The sequence below is a fragment of the Leucoraja erinacea genome, chromosome 7 (assembly GCF_028641065.1).
Source record: "Leucoraja erinacea ecotype New England chromosome 7, Leri_hhj_1, whole genome shotgun sequence".
NCBI classification, from domain to species: Eukaryota; Metazoa; Chordata; class Chondrichthyes; order Rajiformes; family Rajidae; genus Leucoraja; species Leucoraja erinaceus.
The window spans coordinates 28,974,172-28,992,550 of record NC_073383.1 but is presented as its reverse complement, the minus strand read 5'-3'; the positions used below and the strand labels follow the sequence as shown (position 1 = coordinate 28,992,550).

The 18,379-nt window shown below is 46.8% G+C and overlaps 1 protein-coding gene across 1 annotated transcript in view; it reads right to left on the bottom strand.

The window, feature by feature from the left end:
- Positions 1 to 18,379, bottom strand: part of gpd2 (glycerol-3-phosphate dehydrogenase 2 (mitochondrial)) — an 86,185-nt gene that overhangs the window by 46,040 nt on the left and 21,766 nt on the right. Inside the window, exons 4-6 of the mRNA XM_055638085.1 lie at positions 11,252 to 11,426; positions 5,447 to 5,571; positions 4,062 to 4,159 (exon numbers count right to left, since the gene is read on the bottom strand). Of these exons, the coding sequence (XP_055494060.1) occupies positions 4,062 to 4,159; positions 5,447 to 5,571; positions 11,252 to 11,426 (398 nt within the window). The remainder of the gene's footprint in view (positions 1 to 4,061; positions 4,160 to 5,446; positions 5,572 to 11,251; positions 11,427 to 18,379) is intronic.

The following is an 18,379-nucleotide window of genomic DNA, read 5'->3' as shown; positions in this document are numbered from 1 at the left end:
AGTTGCAGGTGGGCCTATTGTAGATGGACATGTTGGTCGGCATGGGCAAGCTGGGCCAAAGGGCCTGTTTCCATGTTGTATTGTTCTATGATTCCACCTAAATGTACAGTGAATTTGAGTCATGGAGTCATAGAGCACAGAAACAGGCCCTATGGGCCAACCTGCCCAAGTTGACCAAGGTGCCCCAACTAGGCTAGTCCCACCTGCCCATGTTTGGCCCATATCCGTTAAAACCTTTCCTATCCATGTACCAGTCCAAATGTCTTGTAAATATTGTTATCAATCCTGCTTTAGCTACCTCCTCCGGCAGCTCGTTCCATAAACCCACCACCATCTCTGTGAAAAAGTTACCCCTCTCGTTCCTATTAAATCTTTCCCCTCTCACCTTAAACCTTTGTCCTCTGGTTCTTGATTCCCCCACTCTGGGTAATCGTCTCTGTGCATTCACCCTAGCTTTTCCCCTGATGATCTTATACATCTCAATGAGATCACCCCTCATCCTCCTGCGCACCAAGGATAAAGCCCCAGCCTGCTCAACCTCTCCCTATAGCTCAGGCCCATGAGTCTTGGTAACATCCTCATAAATCTTCTCTGCACTCTATCCAGCTTAACAACATCCATCTGTACATAACTAAAACTCTGATCTTGTGCTCTTCCGGTATGCGCGTTTATATTTACTTGCGCAAAAAGGGTACACTATAGCGCTACGATTTTTCGCCACCTTACTCACCATTCTCCTGTGCGCAAGTGCAACAAGTTTTGTTCCGATCGATGGTATATTGTAAAAGTTATTAAGGTTTGAAAATCTTTAAAATGGCGCATGCGCAGATTGGTCTCCTTTCCTGTCATCGCTGCCATGCAGATTGGCCTCCTCTCGTGTCAGTCAGGTAGGGGCGTTGGTGGGACCACCCTGCACCATCACCCCGCTGTGACTGCGTCCGCTGTCAGTCAGCTGCAGGTCGCCACTGGCACCACGGTGAAGGAGTGGTAGCAACTGGGTGGGATGCTATCTACAGTCCACAGATGCTGCCGAGCCCGCTGAGTTCCTCCAGCACACTGTGTTTTTTATTTAACTCTTGAAATTGAAGTTAGACATAAAGCTGGAGTAACTCAGCGGGACAGGCAGCAACTCTAGAGAGAAGACCCTTCTTCAGACTGAACTGAACTCTCGTCGGTGAGAGTACTTGCGATTGACTGCAGAAGGGTCTCAACCCAAAAAGGCCACCCACTCCCCAGAGCTGCCGCCCGTTCCGCAGAGCCACCCCAGCCCCTCCCGTGTCCACCTTCAACTCCAGAGCCAAACAAAACACACAGAGTGCTGGAGGAACTCAGCGAGCCAGGCGGCACTCGTGGAGGGAACGGACCAGGAGCCGCCACGGGCCAGGATTCCCCCCACCCCCCAACAGGAAGGAACTGCAGATGCAGCCGTCCCTGCAAAACGCCAAATGATTCCGGGAATGCCGAGGCGAGAAGGTGAGAGAGAGGGAGTGAGAGACCGAGAGAGATCCAAAGGACAGATTCGGATCACAACTACGCCTCGCTGAGGCCTCACCAGAAGTTTCAAACCTACGGCCCCCTCCAGTTCCAGCCACGTGGACCAAGATACCACGTTGTAAACAACCACGTTCGCTACTTTGACTGGGAGTTCGCGTTCCGCCACAGTCCCGCCAGCGGATTACAGCCGTTTGATATCCGCTTCAGGAAGGAGCGGGTGGTCTACGAGTTGAGCATCCAGGAGGTGAACTCCGTTTATGGCGGAGAGACGCCAGGTCTGATGAGGGCCAAGTTCTTAGACGCTCATTATGGAATTGGGAAAAGTTCCAATGAGCTGGAAGACATTTATAGCTGCCCTTACAGCGCCACTTTCCTCCACACTCTCCATCTCATGGAGACTGGAAACCAAAGATCCTATAGCGGAGTAAGATAGTCTACTCGACAAAAAAGTCGTAGTAGGGTCATGGGTAATCTTCAGCACCATTTCCGTAACCGGCTTCCGTCTCCGCTCTGGTATCTTTGCTTTGGTCATGGTTTCTTCATGCACAAATCATCATTTTGTTTCTCAGCTGCAGGTGATCATTTTGATATTCCTACATAGTCCTCCTTATTAACTATGAACATCCATATAATTAAAAGTCTCATCTTGACCACTTTCTGTCTGTGCTGTATATTGATTTTAGAAATAACATTACCATATATTGCTATGATTTTTGCCCATCTTACTCACACTCCTCCTCCACTGAGCAGGCCCCAAGGATTTTTCACATCGATGAAAAATATAGTGAGTGTTTAAAAAACCTTGAGAACCTCTCACCTGTCAATCACTGTGATGAAGGTAACGCCCCTTCCGGGGAGGGACTATAAAACCCCGGATGCCTGGACATGACTCAGTCACTCTGCAAGATTGCTTGAGGGAGAGGCCACGACTCTCATTCTAAGCTGTGAATCAACTGATCTGTGAATCTGAGATGGGACCAGGGCCTCCACTGAACCCCCCTCCGCGGCTGCCGCCGGTTGTGGGCGAGACGATAGACAAGTTACTGTGAGGAGCGGAGAGGAGTCAGTGAGTGAGGCGGGAGAGGCCATGGCAAGGCAGGAAGGGGCGTCGCCATCCCGGCCGTGGCATTGACTGACAGAAGGGACCAATCTGCGTGGCGCTGACTGAAGGAGTCTGTGCACACGTGCGTTTTTTTAAGATTTTTAAACCTCGATAACTTTGACAACATACCACCGATCGGAACGGTGAGTAACCTGGCGAAAAATCGTAGCGCTATCGCGTACCATTTTTGCGCAAATAGAAAGACCGCACAAACCAGAAGAGCACAAGGTCAGAGTTTTAGTTATGTATAGATGAGAGAGAGACGTGGCACAGTGGCACTGCTGGCAGTGCCGCTGCCTCACCGTGCCAGGGACCTGGGTTCCATCCTGACATCGCTTTTTACCTCACATGCACTTGTCCAAATGTGTTTTAAATGTTAATATAGCACCTGCCACAATAACCTCTTCTGGCAGCTCATTCCATATATCCACAACCATCAAAGAGAAAAGATGTCCCTCAGGTTCCTATTAAATCTTTCCTCTCTCACCTTAAACTTGTGTTCTCTGGTTCTTGATTCCTCGACCCTGGGTAAAAGACTATGTGCATTCACCCTATCTATTCCTCTTGTGATTTTAGACACCTCTATAAGATCACCCCTCAGCCTCCTGCGCTCCAAGGAAGAAAGTCCTCGCCTGCCCACTCTCACCCTATAGCTCAATCCTTCGAGTGCTGGCAACATCCTGCGAACTAATATTTGCGCTCTTTCCAGCTTAATGGCAGCTTTTCTACAGTGGGGTGACCAAAATTGAACACAAAACTCCAAATGCGGCCTCACCAATGTTTTGTACAGCTGAAACGTACCTCACCATCTGTGACTCAATGCAGCCAAGCTAAATGTTAAGTTTCATCAATTACAAATGAAGAAAAGGGTTGGAAAAAAAAAGTAGACACAAAATGCTGGAGTAACTCAGCGGATCAGGCAGTATCCATGGAAGGAATGGATAGACCCACCTTCTCTACTCAATTCCATGACTGATGAAGACCAGCATGCCAAATAGCCTTCTTCCTCACCCTATCCACCTGCAATGTCACTTTTCAGGGTACTATACAGCTGCACTCCTAGATCCCTCTGTTCTACAACACTCCCCAGGGCCCTCCTGTTCACTGTGAAGGTCCTGCCCTCGTTTTACCTCCCAAAAGGCAACACCTCACACTTAAACAAATTAAAGTCCATTTGTCATTCTTCAGCCCACTTGCCCAGCTGATCATTGATTGCAATGTAACTAACTCAAAAGCTGTTAGCAGAACAATTGTACTATCATTGTAGACTGCCCTTTACACAATGAAAACATGTTGTATGTTTGATTAATACATTGACAGGAAATAAATTATGTCCACCAATTAGCAAGCTTAATCCTAGTTGTCAAAAAAAAACAAGATGAATTTCCTCACAGAATTTCACAATTAACGTAAAGTTTCAACAGCAAACAAGAAGCAAAACTCTACGATATTAAGGAAAGCTTACTTGTAAAGTGGAAGCATAATAGGCAATTCTTTTGCAATGTGCGGGGCAATTTGAAGCATGTTGGCACGTTCTCGTAATGCCTCCTTCACCAGCTTATACTGTAACAAGAAAATAGCCGGATGTTACAAATACTAGGAATATAATCATTTTGGCTCTTAAGTTTAGTTTTAGAGATACAGCGAAGAAATAGGCCCTTCTGCCCACCGAGTCCGCGCCGACCAGCGATCCCTGCACACTAACACTCTCCTACACACTAGGCACAAATTACAATTTTACCGAAGCCAATTAACCTACAAACCTGTATGTCTTTGGAGTGTGGGAGGAATCCAGAGCACCCGGAGAAACCCACACGGTCACGGGGAGAACGTACAAACTCCACACAGACAACACCCATAGTTAGCATTGAGCACTGTAAGGCCGCAACTCTACTGCTGTGTCACTGTGCCGCCCCATTTAAAATTAATTGAAAAGTCCAATTAGTTGCTTATCAGCAAAGATAATGAATATTAATCTCCTGTTAATAAGCAAGAAATAGAAGGCTTAGATTTGGGTTTATTATTGTTAAGTATACCGAGGTACAATGAAAAGCGATATTTTGCATGCTATCCAAGCAGATCAGATGATACTATACAGATGCACCCTGTAGGAGTTACGCAAGAGTTACGTCCCAAGGACCCTTGCATAAGTACGATGTTACGCAAGTTGTAAATGAAGTGCTACTGCTCAGGCGTAAATTTACTATCCGACGCAGAGACCACGGGGGGGGGGCTCCAACATGGAGATCACGGGGGGAGCTCCGCGCGGAGACCATGGGGAGGAGCATCTACGAGAACAGCTGACTGGTTTGCAGAAACGATCGCATGCAACAGAAATAGCACGTCGGAATAAAGCAGTGGGCTTAAAGAATTACTTATGTAAGTCGCCTACTATGCAAGTCGGGGAGTGTCAGTACATAAATAAAATCAGGACAAACTCAAGTAGAATAGGTAGAGGAAAGGGTTGAGAGTGAGTTGGACCGTCAAGAGTGTAGGGGGTCCTGTGCTGCCGAAAGCTACTGGGCGGGGGCTGCCGAGAAAGAAGTAGGGACCTGGCGGGGGGCTGTCTGCTGCCTGGTTCACCGTTGCAAGCAGAACATAAAACTGTTTGGTTAACTTTTTTTGTAACTACTCCTGTGTACTGCCCAGGTGAGATCTGATTTTACTGGGTCATATGCAAAAACAAAGCATCTCACTGTACCTGGGTCCATGTGACAATAAAGTGTGATTGAATTGAATCATAGAAGATACAGAGTGCAAAATATAGCTCTCAGCATTGTAGCACATCAGTTCCATTTTCCACAATTACCGCAGTACGTAAAACATGCTTAATTTGTTGTTATTAAATACCTGTTCATAGTCTAAATTTGTGAATGCTTTCTGTAGGTATCGCACTCCCCCATGGATAAGTTTTGTGCTTTTGCTGCTGGTTCCAGAAGAGAAGTCCTCTCTCTCAATCAGTGCAGTTTTGAAACCTACACAGACGAAGAAGAATCCTCTGTAACTTGCTCTCAATTGTCCTACATGTACAATACTTGGCAGAATCATTTAAAATAACGACGTATTTTCTCCAATACTCAGGATTCATTAGATTTTCCAACACATGAAAATAGTCACTGTTCACTCACAAAATAACCAATCCTTACTGGCACCATAGGCTCAGAAATAAAGGTGTTTAGTTCAGTTTAATGTCGATTATTGTCACGTGCACAGAGGTACACAGTGAAAAGCTTTTGTTGCGCGCTAACCAGTCAGCGGAACAACTCTACATGATTACATGATTACAATCCAGCCATCCAGTGCACAGATGCATGATAAAAGGAATAACATTTAATGCAAGATAATGTCCAGTAAAGTCCAATTAAAGATAGTCCGAGGATCTCTAATGAAGGAGATGTTTAATGGGGTGATTACATTGAGCCAGACTAATGGTTCAATGGTTCTTTATTATCCAATGTACAGATATACAGTGATTTTTTTTGTATACAGTTCAGTAAAGTATTGCCATACCGTGATTAGTACAAAGTGCATAGAGATAGTCCACTGACACCGCATGCAACAGTCGCCAGGTTTTGACGCTATTTTCAAAGTCCAGTCTGGTCTGTGTGCTTGGTCTACTGTATCGATGCCCGATCCAGGCGAGCCTCAGGCTATCCTGGTTCACTCTGCTACGGGCCCCTTGCTCTCGCGTCCACCGTCACCAGCTACCTCCATCCTCCTCTCTGGTCCTCGGGGGACGAGCAGCGGCTGGGCTCTGCGGCTCCCTCTACAGGCCGCGGATCGCCGGTCCGTCCTTCCAGCCGCTAGCACAAGGAATTTTGTGAAAACCTCAAAACGTGCTCCATTCTTTCTCCCACACCATGGCAGTACACTGCACGGTTCACCAACCAGAGACTCTTACCCTGTCTGAAACACAAGGAACTGCAAATGCTGGAACCTTGAGCAAAGCACAAAGTGCTGGAGGAACTCAGCGGGTCAGGCAGCATCTGTGGAGGGAGATGGACAGACGACGTTTTGGGTCGGAATGCTTCTTCAGATTGATTGTAGTGGGTGTGGGGAGAAAGCTGGAAGAGATATGGAGGCGGGATGAAACCTGGCAAGTGATAGGTGGATACAAGATACAACCTTAATTGTTTAATAAGAAGAAGGGTCCTGACCCGAAAAATCACATATCCATGTCCTCCAGAGATGTTGCCTGACCTACTGAGTTACTCCAGCACTTTGTGTCTTTTGAAGCTAATTGCTTGTTTGATATGAACTCCATGCTTACTCTGACACCACACATCCCGACACCGACCTGATCCCTTGTTGTTAATGAGAAACAATTCTTAATTGCGGGGTAATTTTTTTACACAAAGTGTGATGTGTATGTGGAAAGAATTGCTGGAGGAGGTAGTTGAGGCAGGTACTATCACAACGTTTAAGAGATATTTGGACAGGTACATGGATAGGATAGACTTAGAGGGTTATGGGCCAAAAGCAGGCAAGTGGGACTAGTTTAGATGGGGCATGTTAGTCGTAGTGGACAAGTTGGGCCAAAGGGACTGTTTCCACACTATGTAGCCTAGATGCAGCATCTTGGACGAGATGGGCTGAAGGGTCTGGTTCCGTGACTCTATGAATAGCAAGCGTTATTGATTTAAAAACAGTGAATACAACATGGACAATACATTGCAGAACTACTAGGGGGAAAACAGCAACGAATGTCTGAAGAAGGGTTTCGGCCCGAAACGTTGCCTATTTCCTTCGCTCATCTCATAGATGCTGCTGCACCCGCTGAGTTTCTCCAGCTTTTTTGTGTAGCAACGAATGTAATTTTGTGCATGTGTTTCTGATTGCTCAAAACCCTTTCTTCCAAAGAGAAATCCTCTCATTGCAGCCTTAAATAAATATAAAACTCAGAAGGATTTTTTTTTTCTGGTGGTTTGGGTTTAATCGGTTTCAACGTGAACTAAAGCAGTAGTTTTGCATACTAAGTAAATTTAGGGCGTTTGGTGGTTCAATTAAATATTCATTAGCACACGGCAGGTGGCAACATTCTCCAGTTGGGAGGCTTTCCAGTTCAAAGAGTAGTGGAAGGAAAAGGCATTCATTTGCAAAAGTTGTGATACTGTTCACTAATAGCCTCAAAGCCATTAGCCAACAGGTCTGTAATGAATATGAACTCTAAAATTGGCTCAATTACCAATTTTAATGGTTCAATGGTGCTTTATAGTCACATGTGCAACTGCACAGTGACATTATTTTTGCATATTTACACAAACCAGGCACCGCCATGTTTTGGTGCCAGTTATCATGGGTGACTTTAATCTTCATATACAATGGGCCAACCAAATTGGTAGCAGCGCTGAGGAGGAGGATTTCCTGGGATGTATACGGAATGGTTTTTTAAACCAATATGGAACCGACTAGAGGCCAGCCCATTGTAGACTGGGTATTGTGTAATGAGGAAGGATTACTTAGCTATCTTGTTGTGCAGAGCCCCTTGGGCAACAGTGGCCATAATATGATGGAATTCTGCATTAGGATGGAAAGTGAGAGGTTAGAGTGGGAAAGGTTAATTCAGAGACTAGGGTCCTGAACTTAAAGAAAGGAGACTTTGAAGGTATGAGACGGGAATTGGCTCGGATAGACTGGCAAATTATACTTAAAGGGTTGACAATGGAGATGCAATGGCAAAGATTTAAACACCGCATGGATGAACTCCAAAAATTGTTCATCCCTGTCTGGTGAAAAAATAAAACGGGGAAGTGTGGCTCAACCGTGGCTGATGAGGTAAATCAAGGAGTGTTAAACCCAAGGAAAAGGCATGCAAATTGGCCAGAGGAAGCTGCAAACTCCAGCTCAACACCGCCCGTCCCGTCGCCGCGCAAGCAGAGTCGATCTGGGGCCACGCCTCCCCGCCGCGCTACCTGTGGACGTGGGCCGTCGCACCTGTCCGCGGACCTCTGGATAGAAGACACTCCTTCAGACTTCCCACACATTAGACGTTTGCGCCGTGGTTGGGATGGATGGGAGCGGGGATTTCCACGGGCGCAAGGAACAAATGACCTAAAGTTTGCGTTGAGTGAACTGCGTGTTCTTAACGTCCTCGTCGTACACGGGCGTTTTGTGAGAGTTGTTGAATCCCAGCTTCAGCTCAACCAACGTCAGTCACATTATCCGGACAGGCGGTGGGGGATCAGGAGTGGATGTGAGGCATCAGCGATGCTCTGGAATCCGAGTCGGCCGCCGCTGAGCAGCGGGATCGAGGAGACAGTGCCCAACCCAGGGAGTAGAGGTGTCAGTTCATCCAGCGGTGAGCGGAAAGGCACCATCTACTGCGGGCCGCTCACCTGTCGGGCGTTGACTCCTCGATCCCAGGATCCAACCACTCTCACTAAACGCCGGTGAACGACGATGACGGTAAGAACACTCAGTTCATTCAATGTAAACTTTAGGTCATTTGTTCCTTGCGCCCGCGGAAATCTCCAGCATGGTCGAGACGAGGGGGTTCTGAAGTTGCATTCTCTCGATTGAGAACATTTTCTTGACTCTCCTAGAAGCAACGAGCCATGGCTTTACCAGTGGTCGTCTGTCTGACTGAAACCTCTCTTCCCCCACCTCTCACCGTCTCTCCCTGTCTCCCATTCGCATCTACCCCCTCTCTCTCGCTGTTACACCCCGCTCTTCCCCGCTACCAGGCACCCCCCTCGCTTTTTTGATTCTCGAATGACCTTTGCCAAATCCCATGATTCCTTGCGTTTTTCGGAATACCGAACTGGCTTATTCACTGGATGTTTTCAAGAGAGAGCAAGATTTAGCTCTTGGGCTAAAGGAATCAAAGGATATGGAGAAAAAGCAGGAACAGGGTACTGATTTTAGATGATCAGCCATGATCATATTGAATGGCGGTGCTGGCTCGAAGGGCCCAATGGCCTACTCCTGCACCTATTTTTCTATGTTTCTATTTTCAAAATTCTGTCCGCGCACTCGGTCTACTGGAGCAGTTCCTGATCCAGGAAAGCCCCAGGTTCCTGCAGGGCCTTCCTCCGTCAGCTTCGACCGGATCAGCCCGCGAACTAACGTCCCCCTCCTGGCCCGGCCATCTTTGTGTCCCGGGGAGCCTCCTGCAGCCAATCGTGCAGCATTACCCCGGATCACCCTCCTACCGGCCCTTGCTCCTCTCGTCTGATGTCTCCCTCACGGTACCGTGATCCGCCGAGCCTCCGGGTCCTCCGAGCGGGCACTGCAGCCACAGCATCTCGGGATGTCCTCTGCCGTGCGACACCGCGGGAAATTGATGGTGTTAAAGTGAGGAAGGTGGAGGGATGGGGGTTGGGAGAGCAACTATGTGAAGGTACATCTTTCGAATATCTTTCAGCAGGCTGGAAGTTTTCATAAAGACGCAGAACAAAGAAATTTAGCATTTTAAATCATTAATGGTGCTTTTATAGTCACATATCTAAACGGACAATGAAATTCTTTCCTTAGATATGATGTAGTAAAGTAGTGGTACACCCAAGCACAATCCCAATTAGCAAATTGTACAGAAACAGTCCACTGATCCCCAATGCAAGAAGAGCCATGTTTTGGCGCCATTTTGAAAGTCCAGTCCACGCTCTAAGCATTATGAGCGGTGCCCAATCGAAAAAACACAAAAGTCCTGGAGTCACTCAGCGGGTCAGGCAGCATCTGTGTGAACATGGATAGGTGACGTTTTGGGTCGGGACCCTTCTTCTGACTGATCATAGTAGGCGGGGACAGACGGCTGTGGGGGGGCGGGGCAAAGCCCGGCAAGTGATAGGTTGATACAGCATTTTGCGACAGAGTATGAATATCTACTGTACCAAAAACCCTAAGACACCACGTGGATCGAGGTTGACCTTCTGGAGATGCACTTGGGACTGTGTTGACTGTCTGGAGGTGTCTATTCGCACGAGGCTGAAATTTGTTTGTGAGTGAGAATAAAGAATTTAGTTGATCCAGTGCTTGACAGTATTTTACTGAACTGGACTAACGGGTTAAGCTTCAGGAGCATAATTACAGTCCCAGCCTATCCAACCTCTCCTTATAACTCAAGCGTACAAGCCCGTGACATCCTAATGAATTTCTTCTGCACCCTTTCCAACTTAATGACATCCTTTCTGTAGCTGGGAGACCTGAAACAGTTTCCTGTATTAAGGATTCCATCTGCAGTTCCTTGAGTCAAGGTTGGAACATCTGCAGTTTCTTTAACTTAGTTTTAGTTTAGTTTAGAGATACAGCGCAAAAACAGGCCATTCGGTCCAGAAAGTCCACGCCAACCAGCGATCCCTGTACACTAACACTATCCTACACACTAGGGTCAATTTATAATCTTTACCGAAGCCAATTAACCTACAAACCCGCACGCCTGGTGTGTGGGAGGAAAACAGAGCACCTGGAGAAAACCCACAAGGTCACAGGGAGAACGTACAAACTCCGCACAGACAGCACCCGTGGTCAGGATCGAACCCAGATCTCTGGCGCTGTAAGGCAACAACTCTACCGCTCTGCCACTCTGCCGCCTATCATGATTCCAACATCTGCAGTTTTTTTTAGTCCAGTTTCCAACATCTGCAGTTTCCTGTGTTTACAAAAGAGCGACATTGAAATGCATATCTTGAATACTTTTGAAAATTAGCCGCTACTTACCCCTAGTAACAGCATCGAGAGCGCAGCCACATCCTGTTGCCCCTCCCCCAACAATAAGGACATCAAATTCTTTAGTGGTCTGCAGGGTGAAGAGCTGAGTTTCTCTACGCGGGAGTTCATTCTCCGGATATTCCCTGTTCAACACTTCCGATGCTTCTACACAGGAAAGGCGGACCTGGACAATTCAAATGGCAGGACAATGAAACAAGACTTCAAACACACAGTTTTCCACGTGTCCAATTAATAACACTGAGACCACACATCAAAAGTGCCTGACATTTTATGACAATAATCTCCCACCAGTTTCGAAACAAGTTCATTAACTAAAAGTTAGACATAAAATGCTGGTGTAACACAGCGGGACAGGCAGCATCTCTGGATAGAAGGAATGGGTGACGTTTCGGGTCGAGACCCTTCTTCAAACTTCATTAACTAAAATACAGTCTTATGTTCAATATTCAGTAATATCCAAAGACTCTTTGTGCTAGGAATTTTTCCTCAGTCACATCTGATAAAAGTGCGTGCGTTTTGGTGCGTTCGATCTTATTTCTGAAATTTTGTTTCATTTACTGCAATCAAGGCAAATTTCTGAAGCGATTACCATGAGCCTGATCTACAGGCAGTCACAGCATAAGCCCCAGTCGGCCTTTCACTCAGAGAATGTTTTGTTTTTCCAAAAATGAATTTTATTCAGAATAAAAAAAATATGTACAAAACAAGAACTGTGGAAAAACTCTTCGGACATTCTCAGCAGCTATACATATTAATTAGTGTTGAATTTGGTAGTGTTCATAAAACTATCATTGGCTAGTCACCTTTGATACTTCACTGAGAGGGTGGGTATATGGAACGAGCTGCCAGAAGAGGTAGTCGAAGCAGGTACTATAACAACATTCAAAAGACACTTGGACAGGTACATGGATAGGAAATGTTTTAGAGGGAAATGGGACAAAACGGAGGCAAATGGGACTAGTTTAGATGGGGCACCTTGGTCGACATGGAGGAGTTGGGTCAAAGGACTTGTTTCCACGTATGATTCTACCGGCAGTATTTTGCTTTTGTTCTTGAATCCAAGATGCCATTTAGTCATCCTCCCAAGCACCAATGAAGTCTCCTGCAGCAGTAACTGGTCATTGTGGGACGTCAGTTTGGGGAGTGGGATGGTGGATGTTGCAAACTGTTTGGTTTAGATACAGTGTGGAAACTGGCCCTTCGGCAAACCGACTTCGCACCGAACATGATCACCCCCCGTACACTTGTTGTATCCGACACGCTAGGGACAATTTACAAAAGCCAATTAAGCTACAAACAAGCACGTGTTTGGAATGTGGGAGGAAACCGGAGCACCAGGAGAAAACCCACCTGGTCACAGGAGAACATACAAACTCCGCACAGACATCACTCGTAGTCAGGATCAAACCCAGGTTTCTATAATTTCCCCCTCACCATATAGCCCTCCAGTGTGGGACATTTCCACCCTAAAAATGTTACAACTGCAACATTTTTACTTATTCCGGTAGAGATTTACCCCCTGGAGTCCGGAATCGCCTTATCTGAAAATTGTGCTTTATTTGAGTTATTAATGAAAATGTTCACAAATCTGATACCCCCCCCCCCCCCCCCCCTCCTCCCCCACCTCCCCTCCTCCCCTCACCCCCCCCCCCCCATTATACAAAAAACGCTGCCGGAATGAACTTGCCAAACTCGCAGTCCTTTGGTGGCCGGCCGGCTGGCCGCACCCCCCTCGCTAGGGAGTCCTCGGACCGGCGCATGGTGGGGAGGTTGCTGCTACAGATTGGACCCAGGCTGGAGCAGATCCTGGAGCTGGTGAGGGAGCATTGCGTTCAGGAACCAGCCCGGCCCTGTGACGCCGCTCGCCATCTCTCTGTACCTCGGGTCCCTCTCCCCCGCCCCCCCCCCCCCCCCCCTCCCTCCCTCCCCCTCCCCCCCCCCCCCTCTGCCCCCCCCCCCCCCCCACCCCCTCCCCCCCCCCTCCACCCCCTCTCCCTTCCCCCCCCCCCCCCCCCTCTTCCCCCACCCTCTTCCCCCCCACCTCTCTCTCTGCCTCACTCTCTCTCTCTCTGCCCCTCTGTCTCTGCCCCTCTCTATCAGTCTCTGCCCCCTCTATCAACCCTCTTCCCTCGCCCTCTCTAGACGCACCTGCAAGTTGGGGTCTATGCGTGAGCAGATAGGGTGGGTATATGGTAAAAGGAGCGAATTAATAATAATGGATGGGGCACAACATTCCCACTTGGTCTTGTAACTATTAAAACTCTGATCTTGGTTGTAGATGTGTGTGTGTGTGTGTGTGTGTGTGTGTGTGTGTGTGTGTGTGTGTGTGTGTGTGTGTGTGTGTGTGTGTGTGTGTGTGTGTGTGTGTGTGTGTGTGTGTGTGTGTGTGTGTGTGTACTTGTTTGTTTGTGTGTATTCACATCTTCGTTAAAAACGACACGCCAACATTAACAGTAAAATGTTTAGATATTTCGATAGAGATTTATCCCGTGGAGTCCAAAATTGCCTTATCGGATTCATGCATTAATTCCCGGTACCCAGCGCTTCCCGCAGCCCAGCGCCGCCCACACACGCTCTCCCTCTCCTCCCCCCCCCCCCTCCTCCTCCTCCTCCCCTCCCCCCCCTCCTCCCTCCTCCTCCCTCCTCCCCCCCAGCTCCCCTCCCCATTCCAGCTCCTCCCCCCCCCACTCCTCCTCCCCCCCCCTCCTCTCCCCCCCTCCTCCCTCTCCTCCCCCTCCTCCCTCCCCGCCCCCTCCCCGCCCTCTCCCCCTTTCTCTCCCCCCCCCTCTCCCCCCTCTCTCTCTGCCCCTCTCCCTCTGTCTTTGCCCCTTATATCTGCCCTCTCTCTTTAACCCCCCTCCCTCTCCCTCTCTAGGCACGCCTGCGAGCTGGGGGCTATGCGCGAGTGGATAGGGCGGGGATGGGGTAAAAGGAGCGAATTAATAATATTAATATAATATCAAGAGGGGTGGTTAGTGTGTGTGTGTGTGTGTGTGTGTGTGTGTGGGGGTCGTTAGTGTACATGTGATGCCGCAGGCCACCTCCCCTCCCCCCGTAACTGCACGTCGAGTGGACGGGACACAACGGCTCCCAGTTGGTCTAGTATTTATTAAAACTTTTATCTTGTTAGTGTGTATATGCGTGTGTATATATGTGGTTCTTTACATCTTCGTGAAAAAGCTACACAGTAACAATAACATTTTTACATATTGACATTTTTCCCGTTGAAGCTGGGAGCACCTTATCTGAACATTTCATGCTTTATTTCTCGACTTATTCTCGACTCATTACTGATTAAGTCAAAAGACTTTGAAATTAAAACCACGAGTTACAACTGATGATGTCACAATGGCTCAGCTAGCAGAGACAAGCCTCAATGAAGATTTAATCCTATATTTGACACGTTATTCGCGATTAAAGCTTTAAAAAAGCCAACTTTCACAAGATTTTTACATATTCTGATTCACATTTTTCCCCTCGAGGCAGAGATCACTTTCATTGAACATTTTATGCTTTATTTCTCGACATTACTGATTAATTACCTTGAATTTCAAACCGACCAGCTTCAACTGTTGACGTCACAATGGCAGCTTCAACTGATGATGTCACAATGGATAGACTAGCAGGGGGAGGGCGATTTGCTATTGCAACACACAGGGCAAGTGCAATTGGAATTTGTTTTAAAGATCACTGCTGAGGGAGGCAAGGGGAGTGCTGGAATCTTACATTTGGGAGTTGGATGACAGCGCCTCCCGTAGGGGCTAGGGGTAGGGAAAAGGTGCATTGGGGGAGCAGACTCAACGGGTCTGCACTTGGGCTAGTCTAGTATCCCTCTAAACGTTTTCATGTACCCGTCCAAGTGCCTTTTAAATGTTATTAGACCATCTGCCTCAACTACCTCCTCTGGCAACTCGTTGCCTATACCCACCGCCCTCTGCTCTTTAGACATTTTTTTTCCCCTGTCAGCATTAACCAAGTCCACTGCACATGTAATTAAAGGTAAACATTGCCAACTTTCAGTTATCAGATCTTTCCTTTCGACAGTAATAGTCATCCAGCATGGAAACAGGCCCTTCAGCCCAACAGACCAAAGATGCCTTACATTACAATAAGTTCCATTATTGCCACAATTTTTTGCTTACATTTTTTTTTTTTAAGTAGGCGAAATGAAAATTCCAGAATCATTTGTGTTTCCTACAGGAGGCTTGTGAATCTTTTGCACATATTTATTATTACAAATTGTTGAAAATAAAAGAGTTGAAAAGAAATATTAATGATGGGTTCACTTTGGTTAATTTCTAACACAATTTCTCACTCCAAGGGGAGATAGAGAAGTTTAATGAAGACTAAATGTTTTATTCAAATTTATATACAAACTCATAAGGAATGATTATATCAATTTTACCCCTACAGGAACATGATTAGACTTGCAAATTCTTGAACATACAGTATCAAGACATTTGCAATTTGGAGCTTAACAGCAAACGAGACCCATTAATTATCATCTACTACCAAACAAAAGTGCATTTTTCAAGACCAGACAATTAACGTCCAAGTTCCACTGTAATCACTGTTTTAGTCTCATGCTGGACTTCATGCAAATTACTTAGAGATGGCGATTTCATTCATTTTCTCACTGGAGTTATTTTCAGATCATATTCATTTATTAAAACCTTCAATACTTAAAAAAATGTAATTAACAATACAAAGTGCACTTCTGCACAGCAACCTCTGATGATTTGATAATAATCATACAGTTGTGTACAAGCTTTCAAAGTATGAATTGACTAAATAAGGGGTTGGCTTTCGTGTATATTTATTGACATGTGGAAGTTCAATGAAAATATAAAATGCGGCACAGTGACACAGTGGTAGAGTTGCTGCCTCACAGCGCCAGAGACCCGGGCTCGATCCTGACTGTGGGTGCTGTCTGTACAGAGTTTGTACGCTCCATCTGTGACTGCGTGGGTTTTCTCCGTGTGCTCCGGATCCAAAGACGTGCATGTTTGTACGTTAATTGCCTTTGGTAAAACTGTAAATTGTCCCTAGTGTGTAGGATAGTGCTAGTGTATGGAATGATCGCTGGTCGGCGTGGCTGAGCTGAAGGGCCTGTTTCCACATTGTATCTCTAATGTCTAAAGTCAGTTCATGTGCCAATTTGAAACCTATTAAGTTTGAAAAGAATAATCAAGATAATAACCTCTGCAGAACCTGTTTGTCTGCATTTCAGAATTTTAAGTAGGACACTGTAATCTTTTGCGTTTGGAGGCACCGCAGATGCTGGTTTATTGGTTTATACTGAAGACAGACCCAAAATGTTGCAGTAACTTAGCGAGCGAGGCAGGCAGCATCTTTGGAGAAAACAAACCTTCTTCGGACTGAAAGATCAGCGTTGGTGAGAAAAGGCCACAATAAAACAGGGCCAGCAACAGGTGACCTTGTGAAGTACATACTGGTCCATTGTTGGCTGGGGAAGATGTGCTAACGAGAGGGATACAAGGATGCGAACAGTAGAACTGGTAGGACTACTAGGGCAGGGGTTCCCAACCATTTCCGTCCCATTTACCCCTGGCATCTTTAATAGCACATAACAATGTTATTTCACTTATGTATGAACAACTAATGATGAACAGATACCGATATACCAGAACCAAACACAGTCAGTCAATGAGAAAAAATATGTACAAATCCAGAATCAACAAATTTACCCCCTGGGTAGGCAAAATTTACCCCCGGGGATAAGTTTACCCCAGGTTGGGAACCCTTGAGCTAGGGGGTGTGGGGGGTGGGGGCGGATAAACAGGCGTCAAGAAAAGGCCAGAACAAATCAAGTCCGGCAACAGATGGCCTCAGGAAGGGTGGAGTCCATAATGGCCCATTGTTGGCTGCCTGTGATCTTTTGCACGCACACCAATTATTGTAAATTATTTCCACCACATGAATACCGTGAATCTTTGAGGATTATGTCTGCTTCTCTGCAGCAACCTTGCACTCTGTTTGAGCACAGGTGTACCATGATGGAGCAACCCTTCTGCTTGCCTCTGCCATGGGAGTGTGTAATGGAACAGTGGAGAGGAAGCTTTGCTCTATACTTAACCTGTTGTTTTTGGCACTGTTCCCACTTCATTCACTCTTGGGTCTCGTGAAGACAATAAGTGTCAGCTGGGGCCCAGATACTGGGCCTATAATCAGAAGATTGAGGAATAATTAGTCTAGTTTAGAGATCCAGCGTGGAAACAGGCCCTTCAACACACCAGGTCTGCACCGACCAGTGATCACCATGTACACTAGCATCATCCTACACACTAGGAGCAATTTACAATTAAAGAATCCAATTAAACCTACAAGTCTTTGGAGTCTGGGAGGAAACCGGAGCATCCAGAGAAAACCCACCTGATCACGGGGAGAACATACAAACTCCATACAAACAGCACCCGTAGTCAGGATCGAACCAAGGTCTCCGCTGTTGTAAGCAGCTGCTCTATGCAACGCCCACAGGTTCTGACAAGATGTCAAGTTCCATTCTAGAAAAAATGTGTCAGAAGGAACTGAAGATGCTGGTCTATATGCAAAGATAGATAGAAAATGCTGGAGTAACTCAGAGGGTCTGGCAGAACTGCTGGAGAAAAGGAATAGGTGTGACCGCGTGGGTTTTCTCTGGGTGCTCCGGTTTCTGCCCACATCCCAAAGACGTGCGTGTTTGTAGATCAATTGGCCTCTGTAAATTGTCCCTTGTGAGTAGGGTTTGGTTGATGGAGCGGGATAACATTGAAAACCGAGATGAGGAGAACTTTTTTCACACAGAGAGTGGTGAATCTCTGGAAAGGTCTCTGCCACAGAGGGTAGTTGAGGCCAGTTCATTGGCTATATTTAAGAGGGAGTTAGATGTGGCCCTTGTGGCCAAGGGGATCAGAGGGTATGGAGAGAAGGCAGGTACGGGATACTGAGTTGGATGATCAGCCATGATCATATTGAAGGTTCAAATTAATTGCTGAGCGGGCGGTGCAGGCTCGAAGGGCCGAATGGCCTACTCCTGCACCTAATTTCTATGTTTCTATGTAACTAATGTGGTCGAAGGTTTTTGGACCGGTGATACATCGCGGAAACAGGCCCTTC